General features: G+C 41.5%; 1 protein-coding gene across 2 annotated transcripts in view; it reads left to right on the forward strand.

Annotated features, from left to right (window-relative positions):
- Positions 1–19629, forward strand: part of EPHB1 (EPH receptor B1) — a 289639-nt gene that overhangs the window by 190967 nt on the left and 79043 nt on the right. For both annotated transcript variants that reach the window (XR_012715343.1, XM_075269057.1), the window contains exons 4-5: positions 8408–8563; positions 19126–19461. Coding sequence is in view for 1 of the 2 variants with exons in the window: in XM_075269057.1 (XP_075125158.1) it covers positions 8408–8563; positions 19126–19461 (492 nt within the window). In the remaining variant the exon portion in view is untranslated. The remainder of the gene's footprint in view (positions 1–8407; positions 8564–19125; positions 19462–19629) is intronic.

Consider the following 19629-nt stretch of genomic DNA (forward strand, 5'->3'; position numbering starts at 1 on the left):
CATTTCACGGTCATCTCCATTATGGCTATTACAAGTTGATAGCTCTTAATTGTCATGGTGTTTGTCTATGTGTACGGCAGGACAATCGCTCTATCCAGCTACAGCCGCACATCTATAATGAAGTCCAATTTAGTGTGAATATGTGGCCTTGTCCGTGCCGCTAATTAGACCCGTTATGCCACTCGTTATTTATTTATTTCCAGTTCAGCCGTTTCCTTCGCTATTGTCTTCTCCGGTTTTTAACACAATTATCTTTACAAATGTCATTTGAAATCTACAAACAAGTATTTTCCCGGCTTCGCCTTTTCTGTCGCAAGAGGGAATCCAAGCGTTTTGCACTTACAAAAAGGGAAAAATGCAAAAAAAATAAAAAAAATTTTTTTTCTGAGTTTGGGTTTTAAAGATTTCTCTTTTTTAACAGTATTATTTTAATGAGTTTCTGAAAACAGAATCTTATGACAGATAAGAATTGCTCACTCAGTCCTCTCCAGTCTGCACATTTCCTTCCCTGCTGTACAAAATTGAGATATTATTTCATTCGGGTTCTTTTATGTTCAGAACGGTCCTCTGTCTACTTGTCTTGACATGTAATATCCTCTACAAGTCATAGATAATTGGAGGAGTGTAATTTCTCATTTGTCCCTTTGGATGATGTCATCAATTATGGAGACACTGGTGTCACAATATAGGCTATATGCGTAGTGCACCAAGGTGACCAAGGTGTTAATATTATGTTAATGTTAGAGCCAATGATCTTAATGTATGCCTTTAAGTCAATTCAATAATAATGGGAAATTTCCCCTTTAAAAATGTCTTAAGATTTTTTTTTTTATATACAATGGACATTTTTCACCTCTCCACCTCGGTGATGAATATCTGTTGATGGGAAACCTCAGTGTTGGGCTTCTCATGATCACTAGATTGAGGTTCTCGAGCTCCCTGTCCCTCTTCAGTGCACAATGGCTGTAATGGTAGATTGAATGGATCAGCAGGTGAACATGAATCCTACTGTTCCATTCTATTACGAAAGACTGATGTACTTTGCTGTCTGAATACATTCTATAGATTTTCATTGGACTTGCACCATGAATGCTCAGCCACATTACATTCAATATTCTGTACACATTGGGCACCAGTGCAAAATCTGTGATGGGTCCCGACCCCGACCTACCTTGTCTCACGTACAATAGTCATACATTTTATGTTGTAGACGGACTTTTAGGGGGGCCTGGTAGCAACTATTTTCTCTGAAAGCCCTATAGCTACGCCCATGGTTCTGTTCGAATACAGTGAGTGGGATGGGGGTCTTAGTATCCCCATTCTATTGATCATGGAAGTGCCAGAAGTCATCAGACATTTATCATCTATTGCTATTGCTGCCAACACTTCAAAATTGTCTCCATGGGTTCATGGTTTTATGGCATGTGTCTTATAGTAGAGTATTAACAAAATGTACAATACATGGAATGCCAACTTTTTAGGTCATGCCTCCCTTTTACATGCCACCCCTACTATTTAAATACCACTCACCCCATTTACAAGTAATACAGGTTATAAACTGCCCTTACACAGTCTAATATCCTTATAGTGGTCTCGACACAGTATAATGCCCTCCTCAATACCTCACTCAGAATAATAACCCTTCCACACAAGATAGTACTTGCTCAGGACCCCCATACAGCAGGATAATACCTCCTCAGTGCTCCCATAGGGGATATTCCCCCCTTTGTGTCCCCATACTCGCAGGGGCGAGCTCTTTGTATAGGCTTGTCCCTCAGGCCTCTCTTCTCTGCTCTGGAAGCTGTACTGTGATATGTGTTGCATGAGGCGAAAAGCAACATTGCAGCCAAGAGAACAGAGAATAGGCAGGTTGGCAGCACGGTGGCTCAGTGGTTAGCACTGGAGTCCTGGGTTCGAATCCCGCCAAGGACAACATCTGCAAGGATTTTGTATGTTCTTCCCTTGTTTACGTGGGTTTCCTTCGACACTCCAAAGACTTACTGATAGGGAAAAAAAAAGAAAACAGGTGGGGGCAGAGCAGTGGATGAATCATGATGAAATTTCCAGAACTGGGAAATTTGGGGACAATCTTGGCAAATGCAGGACAATTGGTTAAGCATGTCTAGTACCTGAATCTAGAAGTGATGGACTCACAGATCTTTAGTTAGAGGAGAGTGATTATTTCAACCCCCTGTCAAAGTCCAAGTATGACATCCAATCAAACAGCGCTATCCGTGTCCATTGGATGTCTCTGCTGTTGGCGTTCCGTTCTATTCACCGTAATAGGACAGGCAACCCCTTTAATGCCGCTCTTCGTGTCAGTTCCTCACAATTTATTAATAGTATATCGCAGGCTATTTCATTAATTCAGAGATTGCTATTATGTGTTTTTTACACTTTTATATACGGCATCACTTAGGTTTTATACACGGGCTGTACAGTAAATCATTTACTGGATCCAGAGCTGCTTTAAATGATAAAAATAGAGGATTTGTCTGATATTACAGTTCTGCTTCTTTCATTCCATCATATTATTTTACTGTCACTAACTGCTACCTTTTACAGGCAGCCTCACAAATAACAGCATTGAAGATGACATTTAGACAGCCGTAGAACAGTGATTAACCAAAAAAATGGGGAAAGTATCGTTATATTCTACAGCCTTAATAAATTACTTATAAGCCTCCCTGCCTTAACATAAGCAATCTCATATTGTCTCCTAATGTGTGTGCAGCCGCAATGAGGCCCTGTAGGGCAATACAACCTTTAATTGCATTTTACGTTTGTGTTTTGTGTTATGTTTAATATTAATACGATCATTTTATAGGCTGTCCTTTTGTTCAGCTCAGGATCTGAGCTGGACTGACTGTATATACGTGGCTCAGGCTGGAGACTGTCCGGATACATTAGAATGAGGTCGATCAATGCGGTTGATTTCAACCACAGCACACAACAAACAATTTTTTTGGCTGACCGATGACACACTGTGGACATCTTAACCCTATAGAGACACAGCTCAAAAGTAGTCATCCATGTTTGAAATGTTTATTTGATCTTTAGATGATAGATCTTATGTCTGTAAATGTAATTTCTTTCATTCATCCTTTACCCGGATTCATTATGACCAGTTTCTATCACTGTATGGTTTGTTCCATAGTTGTTCAACTGCCAACATATGGGACCTCTATTTAATGCATATGACGGTGCTTTGTGGATCTATCATGGACGCCCAAAGTCATATGTACAAGGGCTGATATAGAGTTTTATGGTGCACTCTAGTGTTCAGGTTTCCATTCTTCAGCTCCTCTTGAGAGCCCAAAAAACGTAAACCCAATCTGATTAAAAAGCACTTACCCACGGAAACCCGTGATCCCCATGGCCTATAAGGGCGCCTGCTGGGATTCCGTCTGAAAAATGCGGAGAGAAAAGTCCTTAAGCGGAATTGGGGACGGAATCCCCGAACAGTGTTCAGGCACAGGTGTGAACCCAGCCTGGGTCTTTCATGGGGCAGTAGACTCATATTGGCTCCATGAGTCTTGGGAACATGGACAACTTTACATACACTGTGACCTAAAGAAACAATAGGGAAACCACTGCCTTTCTATAGTATAGGTTCATATGACATAGTCATTTGATAATAACCCGTAACATTGGCCTGAATGATATAGTAAATCGATGTTCATCTGGATATTTAGGATCCACATGCTGCCTTCAGGTGTCTGCATAATTGTGTTTACATATGCGTTTGGTAATCCATTTGGGGAGTCCACATGGGGACCCCGAACGGACTACCGGACGCATTTGCAAGTGGTGTGCAGTGAAAGCACATGGACGCCATAGACCAGGGGTCCTCAAACTTTTTAAACAGTGGGCCGGAGGCAGAGCAGGTCGCACAGATATCGGGAGCGGTGCCCTCCAATAGGTGAAGTGAAGTGCGCTCCATGGCCTGGCCCGAGCTCCCCAGGAGCTTCATTATAAATGCACGCCTGCCGGCGTTGTCGGCCGGGCCAGACAGAAGTGCTTGGTGGGCCGCATGTGGCCCGCGGGCCGCAGTTTGAAGACCCCTGCCATAGACTATAATGGAGTCCGTGTTTGCGGTGAGATCTCCACAGGGAACATGCAGACAGGAAAGTACTTCCCAATCTACTTTCCTGTCCGCATGACTCGTGTGGAGATCTCTCCGCAAGCACACAGACCCCATTATAGTCTATGGGGTCCATGTGCTTTCACTGGCACACCGCTTGCCAGTACGTTTGATATTCCGTTTGGGGGGTGTCTTCATGCGGACTCCCCAAATGGATAACCAAGGCAGATGTGAACGAAGCCTTAGTTTCAAAAAGCTGCAAAGACACTGTGGTTGACAGCTAAAAAGTTTTTCAAAAAAACAAGTGCAGATCTTGACAGTGATAAGTAGAGAAACTTTCCGTTTTCCCTCATTTTTGTATCGAGGGAACATAGATTACAAATATGGATGTTTTTTCATCACATTTCTTCTTGGCGCAACATATCCCAAGATGCGTCACCAACTTAATAGCCACCAAGTGCTTGTAATGTACTTTGCAGTCATTATGGAATCACATGTCTTAAAAAACAATAAAATGTGTCTTGTGTTTCATAAGATATCGGGATTCGTAACCAAGTTGTAACAAAAGGGAGTGCGGAATCATCTATCAGTAAGACCTATATGTATATGTGAACAGGGATAAAGATCACAAGATGGTCCTGGTACCTGGGGTGATGTATAGGCTCTTCTGCTGAGTATACACTTTTATTGCTACTTATATAGAAGCTCTATAATACTTACAAGACTACAATTCAAGCTCTGCCTTGACTTTGTTTGCTCATATAAAATGAAGGGTGGCACTATTCGTGTCTGCACCGAAGCCCACGCCGCTGAGTGTGTATCCCCTCACTGTATTATTTTCCATGTACCAATATCTTTGTGAAGGTTGTAGGAGAAGATAGATGACTGCGAATTTCTGCTTTAATGCATTTCCAGCAAATGTAGCTCGAGTAAGAGTGATCACCTTGTGTCCTTGCATAGGGAGCGCAGCTGATTGCAGAGCTGTGAGCTATGGGTGCCTTGATGGGGTTAAGTGTCGAGTGCTTCTGTGTTTCTGATTGGGATAAGGGAACGAAGCCGCATTCCCCATCTCCTGTGTGTCAGGATATGAGTCTCCTTCAGGTAACCAGAGGAAAGGAAATTAATAGAAGCTGGTGGAATAACCACTTTTTCAAGCAATTTCCTTTAGAAGATATGGTCTCGCTAATCTTTATTGAAGCCCTTTAACCTGTCACTCACCGCTTCTGTCTGGATATTAGCTGATGATGTGCAGAAATTGATTGCGGTGTCAGAAGTGACGGACGCTTTTGGGCTTGTGGTTTTTTTTCCCCATTTTCCAGGGTTAAAAACAAAATACCTATTAATGGATACGAAAACCTGGTGGAAGAAATTATTGCTTTGACTCTGCCATGATAGCAACCGAAAAGGGGTTCAACCATTAAAAGCCCCTTACCCTTTATCTGAATGAAGAAGATTCCAAGGAATCTTAAATGGCTAGAGCCTATTATACAGTAGACGCTGGGTCATTGTTGAAATCATTACATTTTCACTAGGGATGGCTTCATTCAATGCACTGGTGTCACCTGTTGGACCCCTTTGACTTGTCAAATGCTGGCCATATACATTGATCTACAGCTATTCTCCTGATATCCCCTGTACACATGCATGCTGAGCTGCAATACTAAGCACAAATATATGGCGCTGTCTGTGCTTGGTACATAATGAAGAGATTGCAGTGCTCATGTGACTGCTCTGCAAAGAGCTGATCGTGCGGGTGCCCTGGTGTCAACCATCTACAGCATTAGGAAACCTGGAAGATACCTTGAATCTAATGTTTATATGCAGCTTAAATGGAACAAGTAACTAGTACAATTTAAAAGGGTGTCCAACTGAACACATTTAAGGGGATTTTATGGAACTTACATATTGATGACCTCTTTTTAGAAAAGGTCATCATCATATGACTGTGTGTCTGACACCTGGGCCCCCCACCTATAAAGCTGTCTGAAGAGGCCATGGCACTCATGATTGCTGATTATGTCACATTCAGTGGTCACATGGTGTAGCGGCAGCTCTGTTTTATTCAAGTGAATTGGGTCCCTACACAATTGGAGACCACAGTGGTCATCTGAATGCTGGAGCCTGATCTGGGAGATCCCAAGTGTCAGAGACCCACCAGTCATATGTTGTTGGCCTATTCTAAGATTATATAAGTCCCTGCAAACCCATTTAATGTATACCCTATCCTCAACATAGTGAATGAATCTCTGATCACTAGGATTGCCATAACAGCAAACCGTGGCAGTCCCATAGAAGGGAATGGGGTGGTGGTCATCCATGTGCACCAATAGTCTATTCATATGGAGCTTTCAGGTGAACTTGGAGGTTCACTGGCAACCCAGTGATAGGAACCTCGGGATATAAACCTTTGAAGAATGTCTCAATGGAATTTTAATAGTTAAAAGATACAAGTACAGACATAGCCCAGACATTTTCTTGTGGCTTCCATTTTGCACACTTTCCTTTGTGCGAACGCTTTGTCTCATATCTCACTCTCCATTTCATCTACCGCTACCAGGAAAATCTGTAGACATTTGGAATTTGTGATTATTGTTTCAATTTGACGATTACAAATAATTCCTAATGCTGAAGGCCGCTCATGACCATATGCTGCACTAAAGTCTACTGCCAATGATAAGCCTATGTTGTTGAATCAGATTAGTTAAAGCTCAGTTTGTGCCATCTGACCTTTAAGAAGTTTATTTACTTATGTTGCACCTTTAGGATAAAAGCACATGCTCAAGTTTTGCTGATGCCAATACCAGGAGTGGATTGAAAAACAGTAATATCTGTTCATTACAGGGGTGAAGACCAACTTCTCTAGTTAGTAAGCTAGTGGCTGACCATTAATGGCTATATAACATGTCCATACACAAGACAGTTTAGCAAGCACTCTGTACGGGGCTGTAGATGATGTTAGGCACCTTTACAGACCAGTGTATTGATGTACTACTATAGTGGTTATTGATGCGTGCTGTATTGTGATAGACCTGTGGTTGTAGCTCTGTGTTGCACCATGGGGTAATTATTTGGAACATTCAGCGATATTACCCTATGATGGCTGTGGCATGATGTTGGGGTTATCCCAAGTCGAGGGATCAATATATAGAAAAAAATCTGCATACTTTTTTGGGAGTTTGATAGTCCAGCTGCATGGTGTTCCTGTCTGGTTTGCGTTGTCTTGGGAAGCAGACGGCTGCATCAAGAAACACTGGAGGACTGAGTCTGTGAGCATGAGTGGGTGCGATGCCTGGGGAGATGGGAGAGTTGCCTGTCGCCTCATGCAGACTCTGGTACTTTATGGTTATTGTATTTGCAGTGCTGTGATGTTTATTCTACAATCAAAATCAATACAATTTTGGTTTTGGGTGAAATATTTTGAGTTCTTGGGTAGTTCTTGGTGTTGTAACTACAATCCACCCCCCTGCACTGAAATCATACTACTTTTATGGCCCACACCTGGTTTGGGTTCATAAGCTGCAGCATCAAAACCTAAGTGTAAGTCGTTACCCTCAAGAGCTATGAATGAGGCCAAATGATCAGTTGTGATGAGGACGCCATCTATAAGACATTTGGAAGTTCTTTAAATTTACGCCAAAATCCAAATCCTGTTGCTTCTTTTGAAGTCATTCTTATGACTTTCTTAGCTTAGCCTGCCAACTTCTATTGGACACGGAAGAACTCACTCTAGTGAATCACCAGTAGGGCTATGTGTAATACTGTATGTTGGCACTACATGAAGAATAATAAAGCGAAAAGCAGTGGATGAGCACATAATACTGATCATGTCATTGGATATCCTTGCCACCGCTATATTTATTAAAGAAAAACAATAAAATACAATTCTGTAGCTTCTTTAACTTATTGAGACATAAATAGTAGAAACAAGTCAATGAGCAGTGTAAGGGTTACAAAACAAGCTTTGCACATTAGAAGACATATTTACTAAGTTGTATTAAGTCGCAGTATATGTTTAAGTGTTGACACAGCCGGTAGATTGGAAATCGATAGACACACAAGCAAACATATCCCTGACTCGCCTGTCAGATGCACCTGCCTCGATTCCACATCTGACATTGAATGGAGACAGCAGTCTGACCGACTGGTTATCTGCATTCAGACACAACAGTCTGACTTTCTCTGACCTTCAGGTTGTCATCCAGACATGGTGACATGGATGATATCCCATGACTCCTGCCATGTAGTGACGTATGTGCGATTATATTATAGGAAACCATTATTGGCATGAATTAACACGTTGTTTTATTCTCTGTTTCCTTCTAGCCTGTCCTGCTGGCATGTTTAAAGCTAACCAGGGCCTAGGGATATGTGCCCCGTGCCCTGCCAACAGCCGCTCTACTGCTGAGGCCTCGCCTATCTGTGTGTGCCGCAACGGATACTATAGGGCAGATACTGATCTACCAGAGGCCATGTGCACCAGTGAGTATTACAGACTAACATCCTTCAGTATAACCTCTTATGTGACTTGTTCTGCCTTATCCAACACAGGGTTAAAAACAGACTGCTTAACAAAATGCAATGTAATATAAATTATCGAGTGGCCTTATGTGTAATGTTTTGTAATTCCAATCTATACCAGAGCCATTCTATATGGGATACGTAAGTGGGAGATATTTTCATCCCAGTTCATGATGGGATCCAAATGTCCTATGCCTCATGAGAAAACACCAGCGTTATAAATGACACACGGTACCCTGAATGCGGGCGTAAAACTGTACCCCTTATTCCCCTCCAGTACTCTCCGTGCACAATGGTGCCGGAAACCACAGTGTGGTGCCATACAAATGAATAGGGCTGAATGCAGAGTCGAGTGGAGGAGAAGCAGGGTAAAGTTATAAAGGGACACATTGTTACACCATTTCATTCTTGGCACTGGTGGATGTCTTGGAAGTTCGATGAATTTTCTGGATAAGAAGTCCCCTTTAATTCCAGCATTTGGTCCTACCTAGACAATAAAAAAAATATAATATCTGATTCACCGATGCATTGCAATGCCTGGCAAATGTCTTAAACCGATTTACAAATTGGCAAGACTTGGATCGTCTGCAGTCATAAACCTTCTTGGGGTGGGTTTGTTGCTTCGTCCATATTAGTAATAAAGCCTTTTGGATTTAGTTGCATACATATAAGCTTTCTGTATATAAGGCTGTGATATGCATCTGCTGTATAATTCAGTTATAACTTGTGCTGATAGTAGGGCACTAGAATATACTATATTGGATCTGTGCAGTTTTCTGTGTTTGTTCCAGAACTTTATCCGTCCCACAGGCCAATTTCAGCCTTGCTGCTAATTTTATTTCTGACAATTTGGGCAAAAAGAAAAGCGTGTTCCCTTGCAGATGTTAGGAGGACGGCTGGTTTTCCACAATGAAACACATTTATTATCTCCCTGGAAGCCCCTCCTGACCTTGTTTCATCGCTCCGTACGATTAGCAGGGAAATGAATTTACAAATTTGCCATCGTACATAACACCAGAGCCATCTTTTCTTCTCCTGTCCCAAAAGGTTACACCACAGCTTTCATGTAATATTAATGGCATTATTATTACTTTGGGAGTTGAGCGGGCTCATTGCAGGTTAACTCTAAGGATGCTAAAACTGCCGCAGTATAAGTGGTTGTTTGTACAAAGAATCGGAGGTCTGTAATCCTACCGCCATGTCTAGTCCTCTAAGGAGCATCCCACTCAATATATACAATGTAATCTGCTGACCAACACCATTCTGAGCACTGACAACCCATTGATCCTGGCCAGAAGGCATTGTCTGAGATTTCTAAGGGTAAGGATGATGGCCATCGGACTAATGTGAAGTACCTTAACCATGCCAAAAAATTCTAGTCTAGAAGTTTCCATCTGTACTAAATTCTCTAGTATCTCCTTCCTTGTTTCTTAAAGGGCCAATGCATGTTTATCACCATGGATTCCAGCCGATCCAAGGTTTTCTCAATTTTCTTTGCCTCAGCAATAAGATTCTTTTGGCCCCAGTGTTCTTGTTTTCTTGCCCACATCTTCTTGTCTGCAGCCAATCCTTATAGCTGCCTGTCTATCACTCATCACCATACCCTGCACGGTCTATGGTCCCTGCCCAATCCCTTGGTACCACACTTGCCTATTTAGACACCAGCTATTTTATAACAGGAATAGCAATATGGGGATTGCCTTTCTGGGGTAGGGGTGAAGAATGTAAGCCAAATGTGTTTGGGAAACAGAGGATCCATATCTCCTGTAGCCATGTTACATCCTCACACCAGTTCCTGTCTTAGATGCCCACTAGAGCCAATTTAAAGGAAGCCTACCACGTCTAAAATGCCTCCCAAACCAATAATTTTCCAATATAGGGAGCCTTAAAAGGAGCAGAAACATCCCTTTGTGACCTCAAAGCAATAAAGCAAAGTAGAAGTAATCATGTTTTTATGTATATGCAGATCAGTATGGAAGTGCATTAGGGGCAGTGCCTGATTTGCCATAGCGGCTTAGAGAGAGATGCTCCTGTGGAATCAATGCCCAATGGATTCCCTTTAGCTGTGATTAACATTTTGAGCCTTGCTCTGCATTACAGTTGTCTGTAGGCAAATCTTGTAAATCAGACCCCACCCCTGGTGCACTTGCAGGTTCATTTGCATATTCATACACAGATAATGTTTTTGCATGGTTTTGTGGCCACAAGGATATTTCTGTTGCTATTTAAGGTCTCTGCATAGCCCTATTATTGGTTTAAGGGGCATTTTGGCACTAACAGACTCTCTTTAATAGAAAACTGGTTGCCCTGCTTTTGGAGTGTGGAAACTGGAGTTCATAGAGGGATCCCATGAAACATATAAAATCTATGAAGATGTTAACGTTGGTGAGATTCTAAACGGGACCCCTTGGAACCACCAAATTGGTTTGGGTTATTGAGCAGTAACCAAGTAAAGTAGATGCAATGAGATGTAAATTATTAATATAAGGATACATATTTTGTTGAATGTATTTTGAAACCAACAATCACAAATCCTGGAATGAGAACGGGACACGTGAAAATTATGGGGTTAAAGTAGACAACACTCATTGTGGACATTTGATGCCAAGTGTCTGTAGACCACAGCCGTGTGTTGGCTTTGGGGTTTTTTTAGGCAGAGGTTGATTCTTTTTTCCTATTAGGTTTAATGCCCCCCCTCTTCAAGGTAGGAAGGTGTGCTGTCCACCCGCTTCAGAGGAGGCCACATTTTTAAGACTTTTCATGGGTCCCCTTTCCTCTTTGCAAATCCTTAGACAGGCAAGTAAGGAGAATAGACCAGCAATCCTCTGAAATATTACTACCGACTTGGCTGGAAAATACATGACTATATCTTTTAAAGACAAATTAACTACTCACAGACATACAAAGAAAAGTTAAACCTGACTCCATTAGTGATCCAGCATGGATTGCTTATATATAATTGGCTTTAATGGCTTAATGCTGATCTGAAGCATAGTTGGCCACGTTGGCTCAGTACATTAAAATCTACTTCCAAAAACTGTTAGTGCTGAAAAGTTAAGTAAGCCGATTACAGCTATAGTTATAGTGACAGGTTATATCTGGATGTGGGCAGCTTGTTAGCTAGTATAGCAAGCACGCGGCTTAAATGACCCCAATCCAACTCAGCTGCATGACAATATGATTTCATAGTATGAAGTAATTGTTAAAGTGCCCATACACCTTCATACAGTTACTGCAAAAATGCCCTTATGGCTGACAGCTATTCCTCTAAACTAAGGATTATGACTATGAAGTCTTCCTTCTTTCTTCTTCTTTCCTTATCTGCTATGGACTCCTAGTATATCTTCTCTTCTCACCATATGCGTGTCTACTTCTGTAATATATTACTGTGTATTATCCTGTATCTGTATTACTATGCTGCTGTAACATACTGAAATTTCCCCACTGTGACACTATTAAAGGATTATCTTATTATCTTATCTTATCTCCTGATCCCCTATAGACATGCACACTTGATTCTGGGAATAGGGGAGTAAGTTACTACCATGAACTCTAGTAGCAACTGCAGACAAAAGAATTAGCCATTGAAATTTACCTGCCCAATCTTTCTTATTTGTAACATCATCAGGGAAGAGTTGTCCAGTCTGCCAAAATCGGCAACTTTCCTCGAATGTGTATAGGCACCTTTAGAAAAGTCCCCATTACAAAATATTCAGATAATACACCTGCGGAGATATAAAAATTACAGATTTCCTATAATTTCACTATAATCATTGACAGAGTACAGACTACCAGGCTAACAACAGTCTAAGTCTGCTAATAGATCAGTAAATAAGTGTCACAACCATAATGTTACAATTATATTTTCTTAGGCCCAGTTCCTTTTGGGGAGTCCGCTTGGGGACCCCCGAATGGAATACTGAATGCATTAGAAAACGGTGAGCAATAAAAGCACACAAACCCATAGACTATAATGGGGTCTGTGTGTTTTCCGCACAGTGTCTGCACAAATCATGTGGAGAGAAAAGTAGTTCATGAAGAACTTTCCTCTCCGCATGACTTATGTGGACAGTGCGCGGAAAACACACAAACCCCATTATAGTCTATGGCATCCGTGCAGTTTCATTGCTCACCGCTTTTTAATATGTTCGGTATTCTGTTCGTGGGGTACCCAAGTGAATATCGAACACAGAAGTGAACTGGGCCTTAAAATAGATTAATATATGATAATAACCATGGCTCCTGTAGGTATAAAAGAACTTTAAGGGTAAGTTCACACAGATTTTTTTGGTCAGGATTTTGAGGCGGTATCCGCCTCAAAATCCTGACCAAAAAGACGGCTCCCATTGAAATCAATGGGAGCCGGTCAGTTCTTTTTTCTGGGAGCCGGGTTATTCCGTCTCCCGCAAAAAGAAGAGAGATGATCATTCTTTCAGGTGGATTCGCCTCGCGACTTCCACCTGTAGACACCACTTCCCGACCAGGCCCATTCATTTGGGCCTAATCCAGAGCAGAGTGCGTGACTGGATGCCGATGCACTGTACAAGCATCCAGTCGCAGCCACCCGTATTTTGGACCGGAACCTGAGGCAGCCTCAGATTGAATTCACCTAACCTAAGGGTGAATTCACACAGAGCAGAGATTTCTGCAAATAAAGACCTATTTCATTAATCTGAATGGGGTTTTGGTGGCAAATAAATGGATTTCTGCAAACCTCATTCAGAGGAATGGAATAGTTGCAGAAACCTCTATAAAAAATCTGTTGTGTGTGAATCTACCCTAAGGGTTAACATCAGAAGGCTGCAGACATGATTGTATTGCCTTCAGGATGCCTGCCCTGCATGATAACAAGCCCTGCTAGATGTTGATGTGATAATGGAGATAACAGCGATTCCTTTGCATGCTGTCTATACATCCAGATTGATCAATTCAGGACGGTGAGCATGCTGTAATACTGCGCTAACACCTACTGTACACATCACAAGGAAGTAGACGGATGCTGCCGCTCTTATTGACATGTCATATCTTCTACCAGGTACAATATAAAAGTAAATGTCATACCAAGGGCACTCAAGGTCTACCCAGAGGAAAATGTCTTGCTAAATATGTAAAAAAAAATCTAATAGCCATTAAATGGTCAGACCAAATGTCCCTGATAAGTTAAGATTTTTCCCTTTTCTGTTTGTAAAGAAGTGTCTTTGCATCTTAGTGGATGGACTGATGACCAGAAGACAATCCTCCATAGCCTCCAAAGTCGCTGAGAATGATTGACGTAACTCCCATAGGCTCAGCTGCTCATATGTACCGTCACCCCTGTATTTAGTCTATGCCTGGATGTGTCCACTGCTCGTCCCTTTTGTCGGGGGTAATGAAATAAGAGAACCCCTTTCACGCAATGAAGGCAGGTCCCTACTACACATTTACTTTATAGATAAGTCATGTCTCAGGTGGCCACTGTAGTATGGAGAGCATAGGTCTACTCGCCTACTAGTCAACAGCAGAAAAAATATTGTGGTATTTAACTAATAGGAGATATAAAGAGAAGACCAGACACGTAGTTTATGAGTCCAGGGTATTTCTGAGGCGAGTACTCCCCTTTCCTGTGCCCAGGTTGGTACTCTACTTGAGAATGCACTGGACTCATAAATTATGTGTCCGGTGTATTCTTTATTTACTCCCATTGCCCAAGTGTCACAATATATTTTTTTATTTCATTTCAGCTAATATTCTAGCATATCCGTCCCTTTATGATGCTGCCCTTAAATAGGAGAGCATAGTCTGATCCTTAAATAAAGCATAAGCCATGAGCCATGAAATACTAGCCACTGAGCACAGAGGGTTAGTGGTAAGCTCTGTTGCCTTTGGCCCGGTTCACATCTGCCTTCGGGCCTTTCGTTTGCCTATCCATATGAAATATGCGGAGAGAAAAGTCAAGTAAGCAGCACTTTTCTTTCCACGTTTTTTGTGTAGAAACCGAGCAGAAACCAAACGGACCCCATTATAGAGTATGGGGTCCGCGGGATTCCTTAGGTAACCGCTTTTTTATGTGGATTGGTTTCCATTCGGGGGGTCACCAAGCGGACTCTTCGAAGGGAAACCAGAACGCAGATGTGAACTGGGACTTAATTCACTGATGTCCTGAACCCGAATCTGAAGACAACATCTGCATGGAGTTTATATGTTCTCTTCATGTTTACATGGGTTTCCTCCAGGTTCTCACTTTGCTCACACATGCCAACAATATACTAAGGGGGAATTCACACGGAGTAATCTGGCGCGCGATCTGGCACGTATACGGCGTGTCAGAGTTTGCGCACTCAAAAAGATCCCATTGATTTCAATGGGAGTTACGAGTGTATACGCCACGTAATTTTGTGGCTGCAAAATTACGGGCACAAAATTACACGGAGTATACGCGCGTAACTCCCATTGAAATCAATGGAATCTTTACGAGCGCGCAAACTCTGACACGCCATATACGTGCCAGATTGCGCGCCAGAATACTCCGTGTGAATTCCCCCTTAGACTGCAGGACCATGTAGAGTAAACACCCGTGGCGGAAATGCCGTAGCAAGAAACGCTGAATTTTGCAGTCCCTGCAAGATGGGTTGGATTCTATCTAATCCCATCCACACATTGCAGAAAAATATCTGCAATGGATATGCTGTCATTTGAAAACCCATTGCGTATTTGTAAATTGCATCATGTCAATTATACTTACGGAAATGCTGGCGTTTTCCGTATAGGTATAACAGAAGCAGAAAATCCGTAGAGGAAATACATCTCAGAACTCCATTCATGTATACCCATCACTTACATATCATATATATACTTCGTATATGTCTCTTATATGAAGTACACATATAAAAAGGCAACGTCATGAAATGGTATTACTCCCAGAAGACGTGACAAGAACCGGAAGTCTCCATATCGGTAGCCGCAGTTATAAATAGCATCGAACACAATACTTAATCAACATTGTACACTTCCAAATATCACGCTCTCTGCCTGACTTCCCAGAATCCTTAGCTCGGTGCTAATACTGCTCCCCTGGTGATAAGTGGTATTTAAACCGATCAATAAATCTACAATTCAGTAAAAATCATTAATTTTACAATTTATGGTCACACCGTAAAATTAACGTAGATATAATTAGTAGGGCCTGTAACAAGCGCCAGAGGCAGATGTTCATCTGTATCGATAGCTTGGAAAATATTGAAGCGGACGAAAAAAAATGGATTTCGCTGCTACGTTTTATTAAAACTGGAAATGATCCGAGGCTCAATCTGACCTTTGATTCCTCGGGCCTAAAGTCAATCATGGTCCTAAATTCCATATAACCTCGGACTTATCGTGCAGGAGGTCCATGACAAACCTGGTCCTAGGATGGCGATCTGTAATAGTGGCGGATATCAGCCGTAGTCAAGAGGAAAACAAGATATAAAATGTTAACGCGCCCGGCCTCTCTAACGTTGGGAATGTGACTTTCTAGTAGATGGTAACTGTGGAAACGGATTCTAGAGTGGCTTACAAAGTGGTTGTTATAATGTGATTAAGTGACATGCTACTTCAATGGTATGGCTGGAACGTTTAACTCTTTCTGTCCCTTCCCTACGTTTCTACATTGTCTTCTACGCATTGTTCTCAGCTTAATGGCCCTATGACGTGTCCCAGGCTTTATAGGCCAATTTGTGAAACAATGGGCACCATATTCAGAGGAACCCAACGTGAAGGTCTTTTATGTCGTTGCCTTGTACAAGTTACTTGCAAGATCTTTGTAAATAATTGTTAGATTTTCATTCACTGTAAAGACCTTGACAGCAAAGGGCTCTATGTAAAGCGTTTCATTGAATGTACTGTAAAGGCTTCGACATACAAAGGTTCTGTATAAATAATATTAAAATAAGAGAACGCGTCTAAGGCTAACACTTCTGCACACACGGCATTGTTGGGTCTGTCTATAGAGAGCCTTGGAGCAACATAATCTAAATAAAACCGTGTTCACACTTGCAATACTTTTTTGTTTTGCTTCCACTGGTTTTTGACGTTCTACATTACCTGCAAAGTGGATGAGATTCTGGTTAATCCCATCCACACATTGCAGACAAAAACCTGCATGTTTTTGTAAATCGCATCATGTCAGCTATACTAATGGAAATGCTGGTATTATCTGGACACGTATAGTAGGGACAGAGAGGAATTATCCGCAGAATTTTTGTGAAAAACACTGCGGAAAAACATGATGCGCTTCTGCTGTGGTTTTTGCCATAGCGCGTTTTGGCTGTGGCTTGCTACCTGGGACCATAACATTACACTGTTTGCAGATAATTATAAGGACTGTCAGTCTACTCCTTTGTATCCATTATTTAATGTACCTGATGGATAAAGGTCATAAATGCCGACCTCCTAGTTATTAATAAAGCATTCCCCAAGAGAGTATTTAAAATGGGATAGATAGATAATAGATAGATGATAGATAGATAGATAGATAGATAGATAGATAGATAGATAGATAATAGATAGATACAAGATAGATATGATATAGATAAATACGAGGTAGATAGATAGATAGATAGATAGATAGATAGATAGATAGATAGATAGATAGATAGATAGATAGATAGAAAAAAATGCAGAAGCAGCACAGCATACAAACCGGGTGCAAAGCCAATCTAGAAGATGGCTAATATTCAACTTTACATAAGAAGTGGAAAAAATGGCAGCACTCCAACATTTAGAAAAAGTGTGGGTTTATTCCAAGCAGCGCCGTTTCGGTTCTTATCCGAACCTTTTTCAAGCTTGAAAAAAGGTTCAGATAAGAACCGAAACGTCGCTGCTTGGAATAAACCCACACTTTTTCTAAATGTTGGAGTGCTGTCATTTTTTCCACTTCTTAGATGGATAGATAGATAGATAGATAGATAGATAGGAAAGAGATAGATAGATAGATAGATAGATGATTGATAGATAATTAGATAGCTAGATAGATAGATATGAGATAGATAGATAGATGATAGATAATTAGATAGATAGGAGATAGATAGATAGATAGATAGATAGATAGATAGATAGATAGATAGATATGTACTATTGCATATTTTTTCCCCAGAATTCCTAGCACCGCCTATACATCTGATACATCTGAAATTTTACCCATTTTGGCCCACGGTTATGTCTTCTCACTTGGCCAGCCAGTATTCTGTTTCACACTGATGGGGGTCTGCAGATGGGTCTTCCTTTGTTTTAGAGGGGGTATTCTGGGTTGGCTTTAGGTTCTAGACGAACAGTTTTCCTTATCCAATAAAGGAAAGCTTTTTGCATATTCTTTGACCTTTCCAATGGTGCACACCTTTACTGTAGTACTCCATGATTGCAAAAAACAAGTACTGTTTGTTCCATTACCCTTTATCCCGAAGCATCCTTCCCCGTTGAACATTTTGATAATTTTTTCCAAATAGACATTTCAGCATCGTGACCTAGACAATTTTGCTTTGTGGCCGACACATTTCCACATATGACATTTGGGACCCCAGGGATGCCAGTTACTACACATACTGCATTAACTGCCCTTAACAAGGTTCAGGAAGACAGCACTGCTTCAAAGAGCGGGGAGGGGGAATCACACTGTGGCACTTGAGTGTAGAAATAGCAAGAGTTCACAAAGTCAGAAAGTATTACTTTATCGAGTGGGCAGTAAATGCCTGAAATAGAATCTCCGAGGAAGCGCTTGATAAAAGTAACATAAAATAATATAAAACCGTGTCTGCGAGGTGGAACAAAAATATATCAAGATCCTTATTTTATTCTTCATTGTCTAAGATATTTGTAGGCCTCTTATAAACAGAACTTTTTAACTTGGTTTCCACATCGGTTCCTCTTTGGGAAAGCTTCCTGGCCTCGTTGCTTTTAGAAACCAGATTAGAGAACCATAAGAACAGGGAAGAAAACTAATGTGACCTTCAAAGATTTTGACACATAGACATGAAATCCATAAAGGTTATAGTAACTTGTGATATCGACGTGCGGCATCCCACATGGCCATACCCAACCAGGCAAAGACCTGACAAACGTCATTGACTACAATGCAGTAGTATTGCAAAGTGTTATAGAAGAGATCGTAAGATAATAGGCTCCGTGCCTATGGTAGACGAAAAAATAAAAAAATTCCCGAGCAGTCAGTACGGTTGGTTTGCCTGGTTTGCTAAACTAGACTCTCTAATGACAAGTGGGTGGTTTTAGGTAGGAAAAGGCAAAGGGTGTGATCCTCAATCCTCAGCCACTCCCCCTTGCCTATTCCTGACTGACGCTACCACTTGACATTAAAGCACCTAGTCAGAAACGGGCACCAAAAAGAACTCCTGGAATCAGTGGAGTGTCCACAAAGGATGACAAGAGCTGGAGTTGTTGGAGATGGACCATTATATTATATGAAGGGACAACACATTATAGAGCAGCAATGAAGCCACCAATTGATGATGTGGATCTTAAAGTTCTCAATTACTGATCCTTGTGTTTGTCCTCAGGTGTTCCTTCCGGACCCCGTAATGTCATCTCAATAGTCAATGAGACATCCATCACCTTGGAGTGGCATCCACCACGTGAAACTGGTGGCAGGGATGACGTCACCTACAATATCATCTGCAAGAAGTGCCGTTCTGACCGGCGGAGTTGCTCAAGATGTGATGACAATGTAGATTTTGTTCCACGGCAGATGGGGTTGACGGACACTCGTGTCTTTATTAGTAATTTGTGGGCTCATACCCCTTACACCTTTGAGATCCAGGCTGTGAATGGAGTCACCAATAGAAGTCCATTTCCTCCCCAGCATGTCTCTGTGAATATCACCACTAACCAAGCTGGTAAGTTCATTTGAAGCCAGGCTTATCTTGACCATGTAAGGATAGACATATCTGCATTTATATATGTATGTATGTATTACAATGTGGTTACAATACCGTGTATGCCGCACGATATAACCAGAAATCCAGGCCAACGATTCCAGATATACTATACCATCTCATTGACAG

Source organism: Leptodactylus fuscus, chromosome 3 (assembly GCF_031893055.1).
Source record: "Leptodactylus fuscus isolate aLepFus1 chromosome 3, aLepFus1.hap2, whole genome shotgun sequence".
Taxonomy (NCBI): Eukaryota; Metazoa; Chordata; class Amphibia; order Anura; family Leptodactylidae; genus Leptodactylus; species Leptodactylus fuscus.